Raw genomic sequence first — 17753 nt, 5'->3', positions numbered from 1 at the left:
CATTCTCCTCCACAACATTATCTTTTTCCTGAGTGAATACTGACGAAAAATATTCATTTAGTATCTCGCCTATCTCTTCAGACTCCACACACAATTTCCCATCCCTGTCCTTGACTGGTCCTACTCTTTCCCTAGTTATTCGCTTATTCCTGACATACCTATAGAAAGCTTTTGGGTTTTCCTTGATCCTTCCTGCCAAATACTTCTCATGTCCCCTCCTTGCTCGTCTTAGCTCTCTCTTTAAGCAGCAGATACCTGGGAAACTCACCACCTGGAGGTGGTGAGGTTCCCAGGTATCTGCTGCTCTTGTCCTTCTAGATGGCAGTGGTCATGGGTTTAGAAGGTGCTGCCTAAGGAACCTAGGAGAGTTCCTGCATTGCATCTTGTAGATGGTACACATGGCTGCCACTGTAGCAATCAAATGGGGCTGCTTTGTCAGTCCTGACCTTTATAGATGCTGGACAGGCTTTGGGGGGGGGTCAGGAGGTGAGTTATTCGCCACAGGGGTTTGAGCTTTTGACCTGCTCTGGTAGCCACAGTATTTATATGGCGAGTCCAGTTTAGTTTCTGGTCACTAGTAACCCCCAGAATGTTGATTGTGGGGGATTGAGCAATGGTAATGTCATTGAATATCGTGGGGCAATGGTTAGATCCTCTCTTGTAGAAGATGGTCATTGCCTGGCACTTATGTGGCGCGAATGTTCCTTGCCACTTGTCAACCCAAGTCTGGATATTGTCAAGACCTTGCTGCATTTGGACATAGACTGCTTCAGTATCTGAGGAGGAATTTCTGAACTATGTATGGGATGGTTTTCTGGAGCAGTATGTTGAGGAACCAACATGGGAACAGACCATCTTGGGCTGGGTGTTGTGCAATAAGAAAGGATTAGTTGGCAACCTTGTTGTGAGAGAACCCTAGGGGATGAGTGAGCATAATATGATAAAATTCTTTATCATGGTGGATAGTGAGGTAGTTGATTCTAAGACTAGGATCCTGAATCTCAATAAAGGTAGCTATGATGGTATGAGCATGAGTTGGCTATGATGGACTGGGAAACATTACTGAAAGGAAGGACAGTGGACAGGCAATGGCAAGCATTCAAGGAAAGAATGGGTGAACTCCAAAAATTGTTTCTTCTTATTTGGCGCATCAGTAGAAAGGGAACTGTGGCCAAACCATGGCTTACAAGGGAAATTAGAGATAGTATTAGATTTAAAGAAGAGGCATACAAATTAGCAAGAGAAAGCAATAGACCCGAGGATTGGGAACAGTTTAAATTTCAGCAAAGGCAGACCAAGGGATTGATTAAGAAGGGTAAAATACAATATGAAAGTAAGCTAGCGGGGAACATCAAAATGACTGTAAAAGTTTATCTTGGTACGTATCGAGAAAAAGATTGATAAAAACAAATGTAGGCCCCTTACAGTCAGAAATGGGCGAATTCATAACAGGGAACAAAGAAATGGCTGAGGAACTAAATTCATACTTTACTTCTGTCTTCACAAAGGAAGACATGAATAATGTAGCAGAGGTTCTGACAAACACAGGTTTTCATGAGGTGCTGAAGGAAATTATTATTAGTAGAGAAATGGTTTTAGGGAAATTAATGGGATTGAAGACTGAGAAATCTCCAGGGCCTAATAATTTTCATCCCAGAGTCCTTAAGGAAGTAGCCCTAGAAATAGTAGATCCATTGACGATCATTTTCCAAAATTCTTTGGACTCTGGAATGGTTCCAGATTGAAAGGTGTCTCATATAACCTCACTATTCAAAAAGGGAGGTAGAGAGAAAACAGGAAACTATAGACCAGTGAGCCTAACGTCAGTAGTAGGAAAGTTGCTGGAGTCCATTATTAAGGATTTCATAGCACAGCATTTGGAAAGCAGTGGTGTAATCAGACAAAGTCAGCATGGATTTAGAAAGGGAAATCATGCTTGACAAATCTACTAGAATTTGTTGAAGATGTAACCAGTAGAGTTGGCCAGGGAGAACCGGTGGATGTGGTTTATTTAGACTTTCAGAAGGCTTTCGACAAGGTCTCACACAGCAGATTACTATGTAAAGTTAAAGCGCATGGGATTACTGGTAGTGTCTTGAGATGGATAGAAAGCTGGTCAGCAGACAGGAAGCAAAAACTTGGAACAAATGCGTCTTTTTCCGATTGACAGGCAGTGACTAGTGCGGTACCACAGGGATCTGTGCTAGGACATCAACTGTTCACATTATATTGGGACAAGGGAACTAAATGTAGTATTTCCAAATTTGCAGATGATACAAAGTTGGGTGGGAGGGTGAGCTGTGAGGAGGATGCAGAGATTCTTCAGCGGGATTTGGACAGGGCTGAGTGAGTGGGCATATGCATGAAACAAAAAGAAGCTCGACATCATTCAGGATAAAGCAGCCTGCTTGATTGCTCTCCCTTCCACAAACATTCAATTCCTCCACCGCCGTCGAACAGTGGCAGCCGTGGGTACCATCTACAAGGTGCACTGCAGTAACTCACCAAGGTTCCTTCGGTAGCACCTTCCAAAGCCAAGATTATTACCATCTAGAAGGCAGCAGATACCTGGGAACCCCACCACCTGGAGGTTCCCCTCCAAGTCACTCACCACCCTGACTTGGAAATATCATAGAATCATTATCATAGAATTTACAGTACAGAAGGAGGCCATTCGGCCCATCGAGTCTGCACCGGCTCTTGGAAAGAGCACCCTACCCAAGGTCAACACCGCCACCCTATCCCCATAACCCAGTAAACCCACCCAACACTAAGGGCAATTTTGGACACTAAGGACAATTTATCATGGCCAATCCACCTAACCTGCACATCTTTGGACTGTGGGAGGAAACCGGAGCACCCGGAGGAAACCCACGCACACACGGGGAGGATGTGCAGACTCCGCACAGACAGTGACCCAAGCCGGAATCGAACCTGGGACCCTGGAGCTGTGAAGCAATTGTGCTATCCACAAGGCTACCGTGCTGCCCCAAATATATCGCCGTTCCTTCACTGTCGCTGGGGCAACATCCTGGAACTCCCTCCCTAACAGCACAGTGGGTTTACCTACACATCAGGGACCGCAGCAGTTCAAGAAGGCAACTCACCACCACCTTCTGAAGGGCAACTAGGGATGGCAATAAATGCTGGAATACCAGTGACGCCCGCATCCCGTAAATGAAAAAAATACATGCTTTTGCCTCGGAATATGGATCGGCCCACGATGTGTCCCACACACTGTCATAAATAGGTATACTGCCCCCCCTTGAAGGTGAATGAAAGCTCACCCACATTAGCTTCCCATAAACTGGGCTTTGTGAAGACAATTGCAGAAGTTTAGAGCCACCACCTTTTTGTTTTAATTTAGTGTACCCAATTCATTTTTTCCAATTAAGGGGCAATTTAGCATGGTCAATCCTCCTACCCTGCACATCTTTTGGGTTGTGGGAGCGAAACCCATGCAGACACGGGGAGAATGTGCAAATTCCACACGGACAGTAACCCAGGGCAGGGATCGAACCTGGGACTTCGGCGCCTTGAGGCAGCAGTGCTAACCACTGCGCCACTGTGCTGCCTCGTTACCCAAGTTTTGAATGATCCCTCCCGACGCTTTGTTCTGTGGTTCCATTTTGGATGATTAGGTCTCTCTGCCGCACCTCGGGAGGGTTTGAAAGAGGAGCTCACGGTGTGTATTTAACACACTGACCTCTGATGTACAAGCTCCACTGTCACAGACATAATCATCCTGCCCTTTATTTAACACACAGATTACACTTGCTCTTTCAAATTCTGGCATCTGCCAATACCCCTCCTGAATGAGTCCAACCCCAGCTCTCGCCAGCAGATTAAAGGCATTGAATAATGGGGGCTAATCCTCGATAATCCCCTCCCTTGAGCAAGTCTTTTGTTGAGCCGTCTGCAGCGGCCCGGAGTCAGCAGAATGCATTCCAAATGATTTGGTGAGGGAAGCAAAATCTTTTCAGCCCCGCTTTGCAGTTCCATTGACGAGGAATCCTCGCGAGAGATGGACTTCGCCCAGCCTCGGAGGTATATATTGGGGTGTCCAATAATTCTCAGCTGTCAAAAAAGCATTCTGGCATTTAGCTCAGTTGGACAAAATCCAGCAGCAACATGTCACAGTATTCTGGGAAGGTAAGTGGGCAACTATTTGACTTTCTTTTAAAAAAAAAATCGTGCAATTTGTAACTACGGCCTACACCTCGTCATGTCCCACCTCAGGGGCCTGAGCACGGAATCAAGGCTGGCGCTCCCTGTGCAGTGCCGAGGGTGTGCTACACTAGTCAGAGGTGCCACCCTTTGGATGGGAGGTAAAACCGAGGGCCCGACTCTCAGTTGGATGTGAAGGATCCCATGGCCCTGTCTGAAAGAAAATCGGGGCGGGGAGGGGGCAAGGAGGGTTCTCTTCCCATCCACCCCCTCCACCCCCCACCCCTCCCCACCCCCGGCATCCTGGGCAATAGTTATTCCTCAACCAGCGTCACTAAACTTAAATCTCAGTATATCTGGTCATGAACACATTGTGGGGGCTGGTTGAGTGTGAAGATGGCCGCCGTGTTCCGTACCTTTCAACAGCGTCTACGCTTCAAAAGCATTTCATTACCTGCCAAGTGCTTTGGAACGTTCCGAAGTTGTGAAATAGTTACGTGAATGCAAGATGTTTAATTTTTATGTTGGGCAGCAAAGCAAACTTTACTTCATGGCGAGATTTGTTTGCTTTTCAATTCAGAACCTACACAAAGTGTGCCCCTGTCCAGGACAACACCAGGGCCAAAGAGAATGGGGCTAGAATGACCTAGTTTGGTCGCAGTTAAATAAACACGGGCTTGGGGCAGGAGGGTGATATTCTTCCTTTCTAATGTTCCTCAGGGCTCGCAGGGTGGATTTAATTAACAGTTTGGTGAAGTGACTGTGTTGTTCCTCATAGGCCTCTCTACAGATGGAGTTTGTGTTTGATTTGCTTCCATGCTTCAGATTTTCACATCGGTTTGTTGGACCATAAGATATAGGAGCAGAATTAGGCCATTCGGCCCATCGAGCCTGCTCCGCCATTCGATCATGGCTGATGTGTTTCTCATCCCCATTCTCCTGCCTTCTCCCCTAACCCCATATCCCCTCATTCATCAAGAACCTATCTATCTCTGCATTAAAGACACTCAGTGAATTGGCCTCCACAGCCTTCTAAGGCAAAGAGTTCCACAGATTCCGCATTTGGAGTATTTTGTGCAGTTCTGGTCACCACATTATCAGAAGGACATGGAAGCTTTGGAGAGAGTGCAAAGGAGGTTCACCAGGGTGTTGCCTGGCCTCGAGGGTGTTGGCTATGAGGAGACGTTGAATAAACCAGGATTGTTTTCACTGGAGGCTGAGGTGAGGCTTGATAGAGTTCTATAAAATTATGAGAGGCATAAGGTGAATGGTCAGAGGCTTTTTCCAAGCGTGAAATTACAAGGGGGCACAGGTTCAAGGTGAGAGGGGGAAAGTTTAAGGGAGATGTGAGGGGTAAGTTTTTCATGCAGAAGATGGTGGGTGCCTGGAACGCGCTGCCAGAGGATGTGGTGGAAGCAGGCACATTAGCAACATTTAAGATTGATTGGTGCATGAATAGGGAGGGAATGGAAGGATACGGACCAAGTAAGGTCAGAAGGGCATCGCGAATGGCACAGGCTTGGGGGGCCGAAGGGCCTGTTCCTGTGCTGTACTTATCTTTGTTTTTTGTTCTTTGTATTCACCACCCCCTGGCTGGAAAAATTCCTCCTAATCTCAGTTTTCAAGGATTATCCCTTCAGCCTGAGGCTGTACCCTCGGGTTCTAGTTTCTACGACTGGTGGAAACACCCTCTCCTCACTATCCACACCTCGCAGTATTCTGAAAGTTTCAATGAGATCTCCCCATATCCTTCTAAACTCCATCGAGTACAGATCCAGAGTCCTCAACTGTTCCTCACACAACAAGCTCTTAATTTCAGGGATCATTCTTGTGAACCTCCTCTGGACCCTCTCCAAGGTCAGCGCATCCTTCCTGAGATACGGGGCCCAAAACTGCTCACAATACTCCAAATGGGGCCTTACATAGCCTCAGAAGTACATCCCTGGTCTTGTATTCTAGCCTTCTCGACATGAATGCTAACATTGCATTTGCCTTCCTAACTGCCGACTGAACCTGCACGTTAACCTGAAGAGAATCTTGAACTAGGACTCCTAAGTCCCTTTGTACTTCTGATTTCCAAAGCCTTTTCCCATTCAGAAAATAGTCTCCGCCTCCATTCCTACTTGCAAAGTGCATAACCTCACACTTTTCCACATTGTATTCCATCTATCACTTCTTTGCCCACTCACCTCACCTGTCCAAGTCCTTTTGCAGCCCTCCTGCTTCCTCAACACAACCTGTCCCTCTACATATCCCTTTATATCATCTGTAAACTTAGCAACAATGTCCTCAGTTCCTTCTTCCAGGTCTGCGAGAAGGTCAATGATGTAATATTTGAGGCAAGTCAAACTTAATTAGCATAGCAGCTGACTGTAATTGTAAAGCAAGCCCTGGCAGGAACAATCATTCTGTTATTATGAAGCTTATCTCCCTTGTCATAAATCATGAATTTTTATTCAAATGTTAACAATGTGCGTCTTACACCTCTCAGATTTGTTTAACTGTTGTATAAATTATTTTCTTTTGTCTCATACTTCCACCCAATATTATTGTCTCCTCTCCAGTGGCAGAACAAATGGCAGGGTTGGTGGGGGGTTGATGGGGTGGGGGGGGGGGGGGGGGGGGGGGAGAGGGGGGGGGGTGTCGAGAGGTCATGACCCTTTACCACCCCAGTCACTTTGAAGTCAGCCGATTTTGTTTGTCAGAACCCAACCAAAACTGACCGCAAATAATTTCCTCCTCTGGGCTTTTGTTGCCACTCTGAGTTTGACATGAACAGCAGCGGTGAGATTGGAGAGGATGAGCTCATGGCCGTGAGGTCCCAAGGTGGCCAAACGTGAACACTGGTCGAGTAAGCCACTCCACCCCAATGTTCCAACCTCAGCTCTGAGCTGCTCCTCTCCCGTGAGTGCTGAATCTGCTCCAGCCTTTCACCTAAGTAGACCTATTCGACCGCAGGAGCATCGCATCTCAGCCCAATCCTAATGCCCACACAGCGGAGGGGGGCTACTCTATTGTGTCTGCGAGCTATGTGCAGTGATGGAAGACAGCCTCAGTATTTTTGGACCATGGCAGGAGAATATCAGGCAAGGTTCTCATAACTCCTTTCTCTGTAACTGCTACTGGAAGGTTGATGCGCATGGATGTCTTGGGATGGCAGGGTCAGGCTGGGTGTTGGCCTTGGCTCAGTGGGTAGCACTCTCACTTTCTGAGTCTGAAGGTGTTGTGGTGAAGTTCCATTTCAGAGTCTTGAGTCCTGAATTTAGATGGACATTTCAATGCAGAACTGAGGGAGTGCTGCACTGTTGGAGGTAACTATCCTCTGAATTAAACTTTAAATTGAGGGTCCTTTCAAGTAGGGCCCATAGCAATATTTCGAAGAGGAGCTGTATTCTCCCCTGGTCATTTAGCCAATATATATCCTTCAATTTGGGACTCCTTTGAGAGCGGCATATTAGCACAGTGGTTAGCACTGTTGCTTCACAGCAACAGGGACCCAGGTTCGATTCCCGCTTGGCTCACTGCCTATCCGGAGTCTGCACGTTCTCCCCGTGTCTGCGTGGGTTTCCTCTGGGTGCTCCCACAAGTCCCGAAAGACGTGCTTGTTCGGTGAATTGGACAATCTGAATTCTCCCTCTGTGCACCCCAACAGGCAGCAGAATGTGGCGACTAGGGGCTTTTCACAGTAACTTCATTGCAGTGTTAACGTAAGCCTACTTGTGACACAAATGAAGATTATATATCCTTGAGGATGTGAAAGGCACTTTTCTACTTCTTTAACACTCCTATTAATATTCACACAAGTAAAGTGGCTTTCAAATGAGAAATTGGCTGTGAACAATACCTTCAAGGGCAAAACTTTTTCAGAAAATTAGAGATGAAGTTTCTGCCTCTCGAGATCGAAAAATACATGTTATTTAAATGGAAAGAGATTGCAGAACTCTGTGGTACAGAGGGATCTGCGTGTCCTGGTACAGGAATCATAAACAATTAGTACGCAAGTGATTCGGAAGGAAAATTAAATGCTGTTGTTTATTGCAAGAGGAATGGAATATAAAAGTAGGGATGTTTTGCTTCAGTTGTACAATCCATTGGTGGGACCACATCCAGAGTACTGTATATAGTGTTGGTCACTTTATTTAAGGAAGGGTATGAATGCGTTAGGAAACAGTTCAGAGATGGTTCACTCAGTTGATACCTGCGATGGGGTGTTATATTAAGAGGTAAGGTTGGCCAAATTGTGCCTACAGCCATTAGAGTTTCAGAGAATGAGAAGGAATCTCATTGAACCGTATTGTGAGAGTCAGAGTGGGCACTGAGAGGATATTTCCCCTTGTGGGAGAGACCAGAACTTGGGGGCACAGTTTAAAAATAAGAGACTCCTATTTAAGCTACAAAAACAAACAGAGGATAACAAAGAGAGAAATAAGGAAGGAGAGGATCAAATATGAAGGTAGGCTAGCCAGTAACATTAGGAATGATAGTAAAAGTTTCTTTAAATACATTAAAAACAAACGGGAGGCAAAAGTAGACATTGGGCTGCTCCAAAATGACGCTGGTAATCTAGTGATGGGAGACAAGGAAATAGCTGAGGAACTAAATAAGTACTCTGCATCAGTCTTCACAGTAGAAGACATGAGTAATATCCCAACAATTCAGGAGAGTCAGGGGGCAGAGTTGAATATGGTAGCCATCACAAAGGAGAAAGTGCTAGAGAAACTAAGAGATCTAAAAATTGATAAATCTCCGGGCCCAGATGGGCTACATCCTAGAGTTCTAAAGGAGATAGCTGAAGAAATAGTGGAGGCGTTAGTTATGATCTTTCAAAAGTCACTGGAGTCATGGAAAGTCCCAGAGGATTGGAAAATCGCTGTTGTAACCCCCCTGTTCAAGAAGGGAACAAGAAAAAAGATGGAAAATTATAGGCCAATTAGCCTAACCTCGGTTGTTGGCAAGATTCTAGAATCCATCGTTAAGGATGAGATTTCTAAATTCTTGGAAGTGCAGGGTCGGATTAGGACAAGTCAGCATGGATTTAGTAAGGGGAGGTCGTGCCTGACAAACCTGTTCGAGTTCTTTGAAGAGATAACAAATAGGTTCGACCAAGGAGAGCCAATGGATGTTATCTATCTTGATTCCAAAAGGCCTTTGATAAGGTGCCTCACGGGAGACTGCTGAGTAAAATAAGGGCCCATGGTATTTGAGGCAAGGTACTAACATGGATTGACGATTGGCTGTCAGGCAGAAGGCAGAGAGTTGGGTTAAAAGGTTCTTTTTCGGAATGGCAACCGGTGACGAGTGGTGTCCCGCAGGGTTCAGTGTTGGGGCCACAGCTGTTCTCTTTATATATTAACGATCTAGATGACGGGACTGGGGGCATTCTGGCTAAGTTTGCCGATGATACAAAGATAGGTGGAGAGGCAGGTAGTATTGAGGAGGTGGGGAGGCTGCAGAAAGATTTAGACAGTTTAGGAGGGTGGTCCAAGAAATGGCTGATGAAATTCAACGTGGGCAAGTGCAAGGTCTTGCACTTTGGAAAAAAGAATAGAGGCATGGACTATTTTCTAAACGGTGACAAAATTCATAATGCTGAAGTGCAAAGGGACTTGGGAGTCCTAGTCCAGGATTCTCTAAAGGTAAACTTGCAGGTTGAGTCCGTAATTAAGAAAGCAAATGCAATGTTGTCATTCATCTCAAGAGGCTTGGAATATAAAAGCAGGGATGTACTTCTGAAGCTTTATAAAGCATTAGTTAGGCCCCATTTAGAATACTGTGAGTAATTTTGGGCCCCACACCTCAGGAAGGACATACTGGCACTGGAGCGGGTCCAGCGGAGATTCACACGGATGATCCCAGGAATGGTAGGCCTAACATACGATGAACGTCTGAGGATCCTGGGATTATATTCATTGGAGTTTAGGAGGTTGAGGGGAGATCTAATAGAAACTTACAAGATAATGAATGGCTTAGATAGGGTGGACGTAGGGAAGTTGTTTCCATTAGCAGGGGAGACTAGGACCCGGGGGCACAGCCTTAGAATAAAAGGGAGTCACTTTAGAACAGAGATGAGGAGAAATTTCTTCAGCCAGCGAGTGGTGGGTCTGTGGAATTCATTGCCACAGAGGGCGGTGGAGGCCGGGACGTTGAGTGTCTTTAAGACAGAAGTTGATAAATTCTTGATTTCTCGAGGAATTAAGGGCTATGGAGAGAGAGCGGGTAAATGGAGTTGAAATCAGCCATGATTGAATGGTGGAGTGGACTCGATGGGCCGAATGGCCTTACTTCCGCTCCTATGTCTTATGGTCTTAAGATGGAGATGAGGAGAATTTGTTTCACTCAGAGAATCAAAACTCTTTGGAATTCTCTCCCTCAGAGAGCGGCGGAGGCAAGATCACAGAATAATTCTAAGGCAGAAATGGATAGATTCTTGACTCACAAGGGAGTCAGAAGTTATCGGAGGTAGGAGGAATGTGCAATTTGGGTCACAATCAGAACAATCAAGATCTTATTGAATGGCGGAGCAGGCTCGAGGGGCCAGATAGCCTTCTCCTGCACCTAACTCATGTGGAACTAGAAGCAGGAATAGACAATCTGGCCCCTCTAACCTGCTCCACCATTCAATAAGATCATGGCTGATCTTTTTGTGGACTCAGCTCCACTTACCCACCCGCTCACCTTACTCCTCAATTCCTTTACTGTTCAAAAATCTGTCTATCTTTGCTGTATAAACATTCAACAAGGTGGCCTCAACTGCTTCACTGGACAGGGAATTCCACAGATTCACAATCCTTTGGGTGAAGAAATTCCTCCTCAACTCGGTCCTAAATCTGCTTCCCCTTATTTTGAGGCTGTGTCCACTAGTTCTAGTTTCACCTGCCAATGGAAACAACCTCCCCGCTTCTATCCTATCTATTCCCTTCATCATTTTATATGTTTCTATAAGATCCCCCCTCATTCTTCTAAATTCCAATATGTATAGTCCCAGTTTACTCTCTCCTCACAAGCCAATTCCCTCAACTCTGGAATCAACCAAGTGAATCTCCTCTGCACACCCTCCAGAGTCAGTTCATCCTTTCTCAAGTAAGGAGACCAAAACTGTACACAGTGCTCCAGGTGTGGGCTCACCACCACCCTATACAGCTGCGACATAACCTCCCTGTTTTTAGACTCCATCCCTCTAGCAATGAAGGACAAAATTCCATTTGCCTTCTTAATTACTTGCTGCACCTGCAAACCAACCTTTTGTGATTCATGCACAAGGACACCCAGGTCCCTCTGCGCAGCAGCGTGCCGCAATTTTTTACCATTTAAATAATTGTCCAAAATGGATGCCCTCACATTTACCAACATTGTACACCATCTGCCAGACCCTTGCCCACTCACTTAAACTATTGATACCCTTCTGCAGACTTTCAGTGTCCTCTGCACACGTTGCTCTACCACTCATCTTAGTGTCATCTGCGGACTTTGACACATTACACGTGGTCCCCAACTCCAGATCATCTATGTAAATTGTAAACAATTGCGGTCCCAACACTGATCCCTGAGGCACACGAGTTAGCTCGATAGACCCCCATCTTGCTTTGGATTTGATATTACTCGGAAATTTGACTACGTGACCAGGACATTGGTTAAGCCATCTGTGTTCTTTCTCTCCATCAGATCATTTTCTACGAAGGGAAATGTTTCACCGGCAGAAAGCTGGAGGTGTGCGGAGACTGCGACAACTTCCAGGACAGGGGATTCATGAACAGAGTGAACTCGATCCGGGTGGAGAGCAGTGCCTGGATCTGCTACGATCACCCTGACTTCAAAGGGCATCAGTACATCCTCGAACGAGGGGAGTACCCTGACTTCTACCGCTGGAATGCCCACAACGACCACATGGGATCTTGCAGACCCGTGAAAATGGTATGTTAAAAATCACCAATCTTTCAAAGACAAGAACGGAAGTGGCCTGCAAGAGTGGATTTCAGCACAGTCCTATTGTTGAGAAAGTTCTGTGCAAGCGCGCACAGTAATATGTATCAATTGATATCCATTCTGGGTTTGTCTCTGGCCAGGGCCGTGGGACGGGGGTGGTGGTGGAGGGGAGGGTGTTGCATATGTTGCCAATCCCAAACTGGTGGTGAGCCATCTTCTTCAACCGCAGCCACCTGTGTGGTGAAAACATAGAGTTCCAGTGGTCTTGGGAAGGCCGTTCAGCCCATTTGTTCAAGGACATCACATGCAAGAAATAAGATTCTGAGGGAGTCTGACAGGGTAGAATCTGCAATGATGTTTGTTCGCGTGGGGGAATCTGGAACTCGGGGGCACAGTTTAAAAGTCAGGCGTCTCCCAGTTAAGATGAAGATCAGGCGGAGTTTCTTGTCTCGGAGGCTCCTTAACCTTCGGAATTCCCTTCCCCAGCAAGCATCGGAGGTGGGTCAGTGAGCATTCGAGGCTGAGGTACATTTTTGATCTACAAGAGAGTCGAGGGTTAGGGGGGACAGGCAGGCAGGTGGAGTTGAGGCCACAATCAGATTATTTACGATCTTACTGAATGGCGAAGGAGGCTCGAGGGGCCGAATGGACCACACCTGCTCCTATTTCTATGACCTTATGAATACCCAATCCCGTCATACACCCAATTCCACACCAAGTTTACACATTTTACTAAGGACGTTTCCCCGTTCTCCATGACTAGGGGCTTTTCACAGTAACTTCATTGAAGCCTACTTGTGACAATAAGTGATTATTACTATTATTATGTTATTTATCAATGTTAAATACGAGTATGTTTAAAAAAATTTATTTTAAAAAAAAATTCTAATTAAGGGGCAATTTATCGTGGCCAAGCCACCTCACCTGCCCATCTTTGGGTTGTGGGGTGAGAGTTACCCACTGAAAGCATCCATGGGTGGGATGAGTACAGAGGGATACTGCACAAGGAAGTGCCAAGGGTTTTGGACAAGGTTGATATCATGTCCAGTACAGTCTTAGAGGGCCGAAGGGCCTGTTCCTACACTGTATTGTTCTTTGTAATACTCTCTGATCAGTCGGTAAAATGTTGATTATGCTTTGATTTCTATCCCTGTAACCTCAAATTGTGAACTGCTGGAGCTAACAGAGCTCAAATGGGTGTGCCAAATGGCCTATTCCTGTTCTTAGCTTTGCCATGCTGGAGCCGAGGTCCCAATACGCTGTCAGCACCCAGAATTTTCCAGGATTAATGAACCTGCTCACCCTTTGCTTCTGACCTGTTGTTTCAGCACGGCGAACATTACAGAATTGAGCTGTTTGAGAACTGTGACTTCAAAGGCCAGTGCATGGAGTTCTGTGAGGATTGTCCATTCCTCCAGGGTAGAGGCTGGAACAAGACGTGCGTCAACTCCCTCCGGGTTTATGGCGATGGAGCGTAAGTATTGATTTCCCCCTCGGCTTGAAGCCCTTACCTGACGTAAATAACATTTTCATTCTTTGTTTTGGAAGTCGACCTTTTTAGAATTTATTGGAAAACGTAAAATGAAATGCACGGACTGGTGGTAATTCTCTCTGAAGACAGCCGCCACAACTTAAATTGATGGATCTTATTGAAGAGATAAAAGTGTGGTGGGGGCAGGACAGCCGCTTCGTAGGATTGTACACCACAGGAGAAGGCTATTCGGCCCACTGTGTCTGTGCCAGCTCCCTGGAAGAGCTGCCCAATTGATCACTCTCTCCTCACATAAACATATCTCCGATTTCCTTCGCAAAGTTAGCATTTAATCTGCTTCTTTCAGGCAGTATATTGTGGGCCATATCAGCTTGCGGAGTAAAATTATTTCTCATCTACCGCCCAGGCTGTTTTTGCAATTGTCTTAAATCTGGGCCCTCTGATTTCAGGCTCTCCTGCCAGTGGAAACAATTTATCCCTATCTACTCCAGTAAAATATAATTCTAAAACCTCTCTGGAATCTTCTCTGTTGCAAGGAGCACTGTCCAAGCTCCTCCACGGAACTGAATTCCGTCGCTCTGGTACCATTGTTAAATATTTCCTCTTTGCTCGCTTAAATGCCTTAATATGATTCCTAAAGTGTGGTGGGCAGAATTTGACACAATACCGTAGCTGAGCTCTAACCTGCAATCTATAAAGGGTTGCCATAACTTCCTTGTTTTTATATTCCATGCTTCCCATTTGAAAGACTAAAATCCAGGGTAATTTTTTTAAAGAACAAATCTTTGTTAACTGGTCACCTTCAGAGTTTTGTACTTGTGAACCCCCCCCACCCCAACTTCCCGGGAATCTCTATTCCTGCACCCCTGATGAAATAATACCATGGGATTAATGGGTCCGTGGCTAACTAGTGACCCCGGCACTAATCCCAGTGCAGGGCAGCATCTAAATATTCAGAGAGGATGTTTAATGCCTGCGGATAGCGTGCAGCGGCAGGGAATTTGGATACCACCCTGCTTCTCTGAGGGGAGTGACCCCAGATTCTCATCGGACCAAAGGCGAGAGTTGGGAAACCTTTTCTGAATCTACTTACTGGGACCTGCTGGCATGGGCTTGATGGGCCAAATGGCCTCCTTCTGTGCCGCAATCCCTCTGGCCTTCGCTTCGAACAGGAACATGCCCTTAGGTATCAATTGCGTGTAAGCTGCATTGATCTTTCCTCGACCCCAAATGGATCCGTAGCCCTCAGCACTTGTAGGCCCAGTTGGGCCCAGCATAGATGAGCAGGGTAGAATTTGCAAGGTATCCCATTACTAGCCCCAGAAGCACGGCAAAAGGACATAACTGGGAGTGGGCCTAACAAATGCTCACCTCCCCTCTACAAATGGGCAACACACGACAGAAACAAGGCAAACTCAGCAGAGCCCAGCGACTCATTCGGAAAAGAACATAACAACAGGAGGAGGCTATTTAGCTCATCGACCTTGCTCATGGCTGATGTGTACTTCAAATCCATTTGTCCTGCCTTTGTCCCATCCTTGCTACTTCAATGGAATGATTTTCAATTCCACTTTTTTAATGTGTTACAAGTCACCCCACAGCTTGAAATAGTAAATTATAATTTAGAAGCTCACCCAATAAAATGTCTTTTGACAATAACAGACCCCTGCCACTCGCCATACCCTAGTTCCGCGGTTACAATTGGCATCGGGGAACACGGGGGAGGACAGATTTTACTGCGCCTCCAAACCGGGAGAACTTTCCACCCCCGCTGAAGTCAATGGCTTGCTCCATTTTAGAGTCCCGCTCCCACTGCGGCAAGACTGGAAAATCCCGCCAGGAACAGAAGTAGTCCACTCAGCCCCTCCAGTCTGCCCCACGTTCAATTAGGTCATGGTGAGTTGTATCTTCACTCCATTGATCTGCCTCACTTCTGCAACCCTTAATACCTTACCTGACAAAAATAAAAACTGACCATTCTCACTCTTGATATGGTCCCTGCCCCAATTTCAACAACCCTTTTGGGGGAGACTTTCAGATTTCCACTTGGGGCGGAGAAAGACTTCCTGACCTCACCACTGAATGGTTGAAATTAGACTTCTTGGACTCATTCTGGACTCGCCCCATCTTGGAAATAGTTCTCGACTGTCTGAGCTATCAGTTCCTTTCAAACTCCTCAATTCGATCCCCTCCTCCTCCCCACACTCCGTCGCATCTTCCATACTCTAGAGGCTTGAGCATATCATGGAGTAACTTTAGTTTAAAACAGAGATGAGGATGAATTTCTTCAGCCAGAGGGTGGTGAATCTGTGGAACTCTTTGCCGCAGAAGGCTGTGGAGGCCAAATCACTGAGTGTCTTTAAGACAGAGATAGATAGGTTCTTGATTAATAAGGGGATCAGGGGTTATGGGGAGAGGGCAGGAGAACGGGGATGAGAAAATATCAGCCATGATTGAATGGCGGAGCAGACTCAATGGGCCGAATGGCCTAATTCTGCTCCTATGTCTGGTCTTATGGTTTATGGGAATTTAAATTTGTTTGCATGAGCCAACCAGCTAACTAATATTTTACCAAAAGGAATGCGTGCAAACCTACTCTATAGAATCTAGCATCATGATTCAATCTTTTTCATTCTGCAGCCATTTAACTATTTGCCATTTCTCCCCTCCAATCCACAGCTGGGTTTTGTACGATGAACCTAACTACCGGGGTAGAATGTACATTGTGGAACGAGGATATTACCACTCGCACTCAGAGTGGCAGGCACAAAATGGAAACATCCAGTCCTTGCGAAGGGTGGTCAACTACTTCTAGCAAGCTACAAATGCTTCTTTCTGCCAAGATCAAGCCTAGACCAGCAACATTCAAAACTGCAAAATCAATAAAACTATATTAAAAAAAAAATCATTCATGGCCACGTGTGTTCTTTTCTATTTAGATCACTGGATTGAAGATAGGTCTCAGAGCAGGGCCGAATCTTGTTTGGAGACGTGAAGAAGCTCAACCTCAATAAGAACTTGTGTTTCCATAGAAGAGATGCGAGGAAAAACCTTCTGACGGGACCAGTGGTTAGCTGTTGGAATGCACTGCCTGATAGGGTGGAGGAAACTCGATAGCGGCCTTCCCCAGATGGGGCAGCACGATAGCACAGTGGGTAGCACTGTGGCTTCACAGTGCCAGGGTCCCAGGTTCGATTCCCTGCTGGGTCAATGTCTGTGCGGAGTCTGCACGTTCTCCCCGTATCTGCGTGGGTTTACTCCGGGTGCTCTGGTTTCCTCCCACAATCCAATGATGTGCAGGTTCGATAGATTGGCCATGCTAAATTGCATTTAGTGTCCAAAAAGGTAGGAGGGGTTATTGGGTTAGGGGGTTAGGGGGATAAGGTGGAATTGAGGGCTTAAGTGGGTCGGTGCAGACTCGATGGGCCGAATGGCCTCCTTCTGCACTGTACGTTCTATGTTCTATGTTCAAAAGGAAATGTTGCAATGCGAGGAAAGTATAGGGGAATTGGGTTCAGAAGTGAGATTGGAGCATGAGCAGGCAATTTAGGGGGGTTAAATCGACTGAGGGAAAATAATGCTAGCATGGAGTCAAAGGGATAGGCTCACCCCTGGTCTAGTTACATTGTCCCAGTCAGATGTAAACTTGTCAGTGGGAATACACACCACGCCCCAGATCCATTGTCCTTCTGGACACTCATGTCTGACCAGCCATTAGCCCATTACAGAGTCTGATGGCCTCTTTGTCTGTCAATGGGAGGTTAGTTGCAGAGGTATGTGGAATGAGCACCAGAGTTGGGCGAACTGGATTGCTCTTCGAAGGACTGGTGCAGACTCAGTGGACTGAATGACTACCCACCCCTGCTCGAACCTCTCTGTTGTATTATTCTATGATTCTACGAAGCAGAGGTTTTAGCTGGGAGAGGGAGTGGAGGATTGAATTGTTTTAATGAGGCAAAAGAGATGGGATGAGGATAACACGGCTGATGTGGTGTATATGCACTTCCAAAAGGGGTTTGATAAAGTTCCACACAATAGGGTTGTTGAGGCTCTTTGGGTAAAAGAGGCAACAAATGCATGGATGCGAAGTTGGCTGAGTGGCAGGAAACAGAGATTAATGGTGAACAATTGTCTTTTGAACTGCAGAAAGTATACACCGGTGAAGTGATAC

General features: G+C 46.2%; 1 protein-coding gene across 1 annotated transcript; it reads left to right on the top strand.

Moving 5' to 3' along the window:
* The first annotated feature begins 4017 nt into the window (after positions 1-4017).
* LOC140425698 (gamma-crystallin N) lies at positions 4018-16490 on the top strand. Its single transcript, XM_072510189.1, has 4 exons — positions 4018-4152; positions 11830-12078; positions 13419-13564; positions 16262-16490. The coding sequence occupies exons 1-4, from the start codon at positions 4132-4134 to the stop codon at positions 16395-16397; spliced, it is 552 nt and encodes a 183-aa protein (XP_072366290.1). The 5' UTR covers positions 4018-4131; the 3' UTR covers positions 16398-16490.
* The last annotated feature ends 1263 nt before the right edge of the window (positions 16491-17753 follow it).

This window comes from Scyliorhinus torazame, chromosome 6, assembly GCF_047496885.1.
Source record: "Scyliorhinus torazame isolate Kashiwa2021f chromosome 6, sScyTor2.1, whole genome shotgun sequence".
Taxonomy (NCBI): Eukaryota; Metazoa; Chordata; class Chondrichthyes; order Carcharhiniformes; family Scyliorhinidae; genus Scyliorhinus; species Scyliorhinus torazame.
Note: the sequence above shows the minus strand (reverse complement) of the source record. Positions and strands in the feature narration are given on the sequence as shown.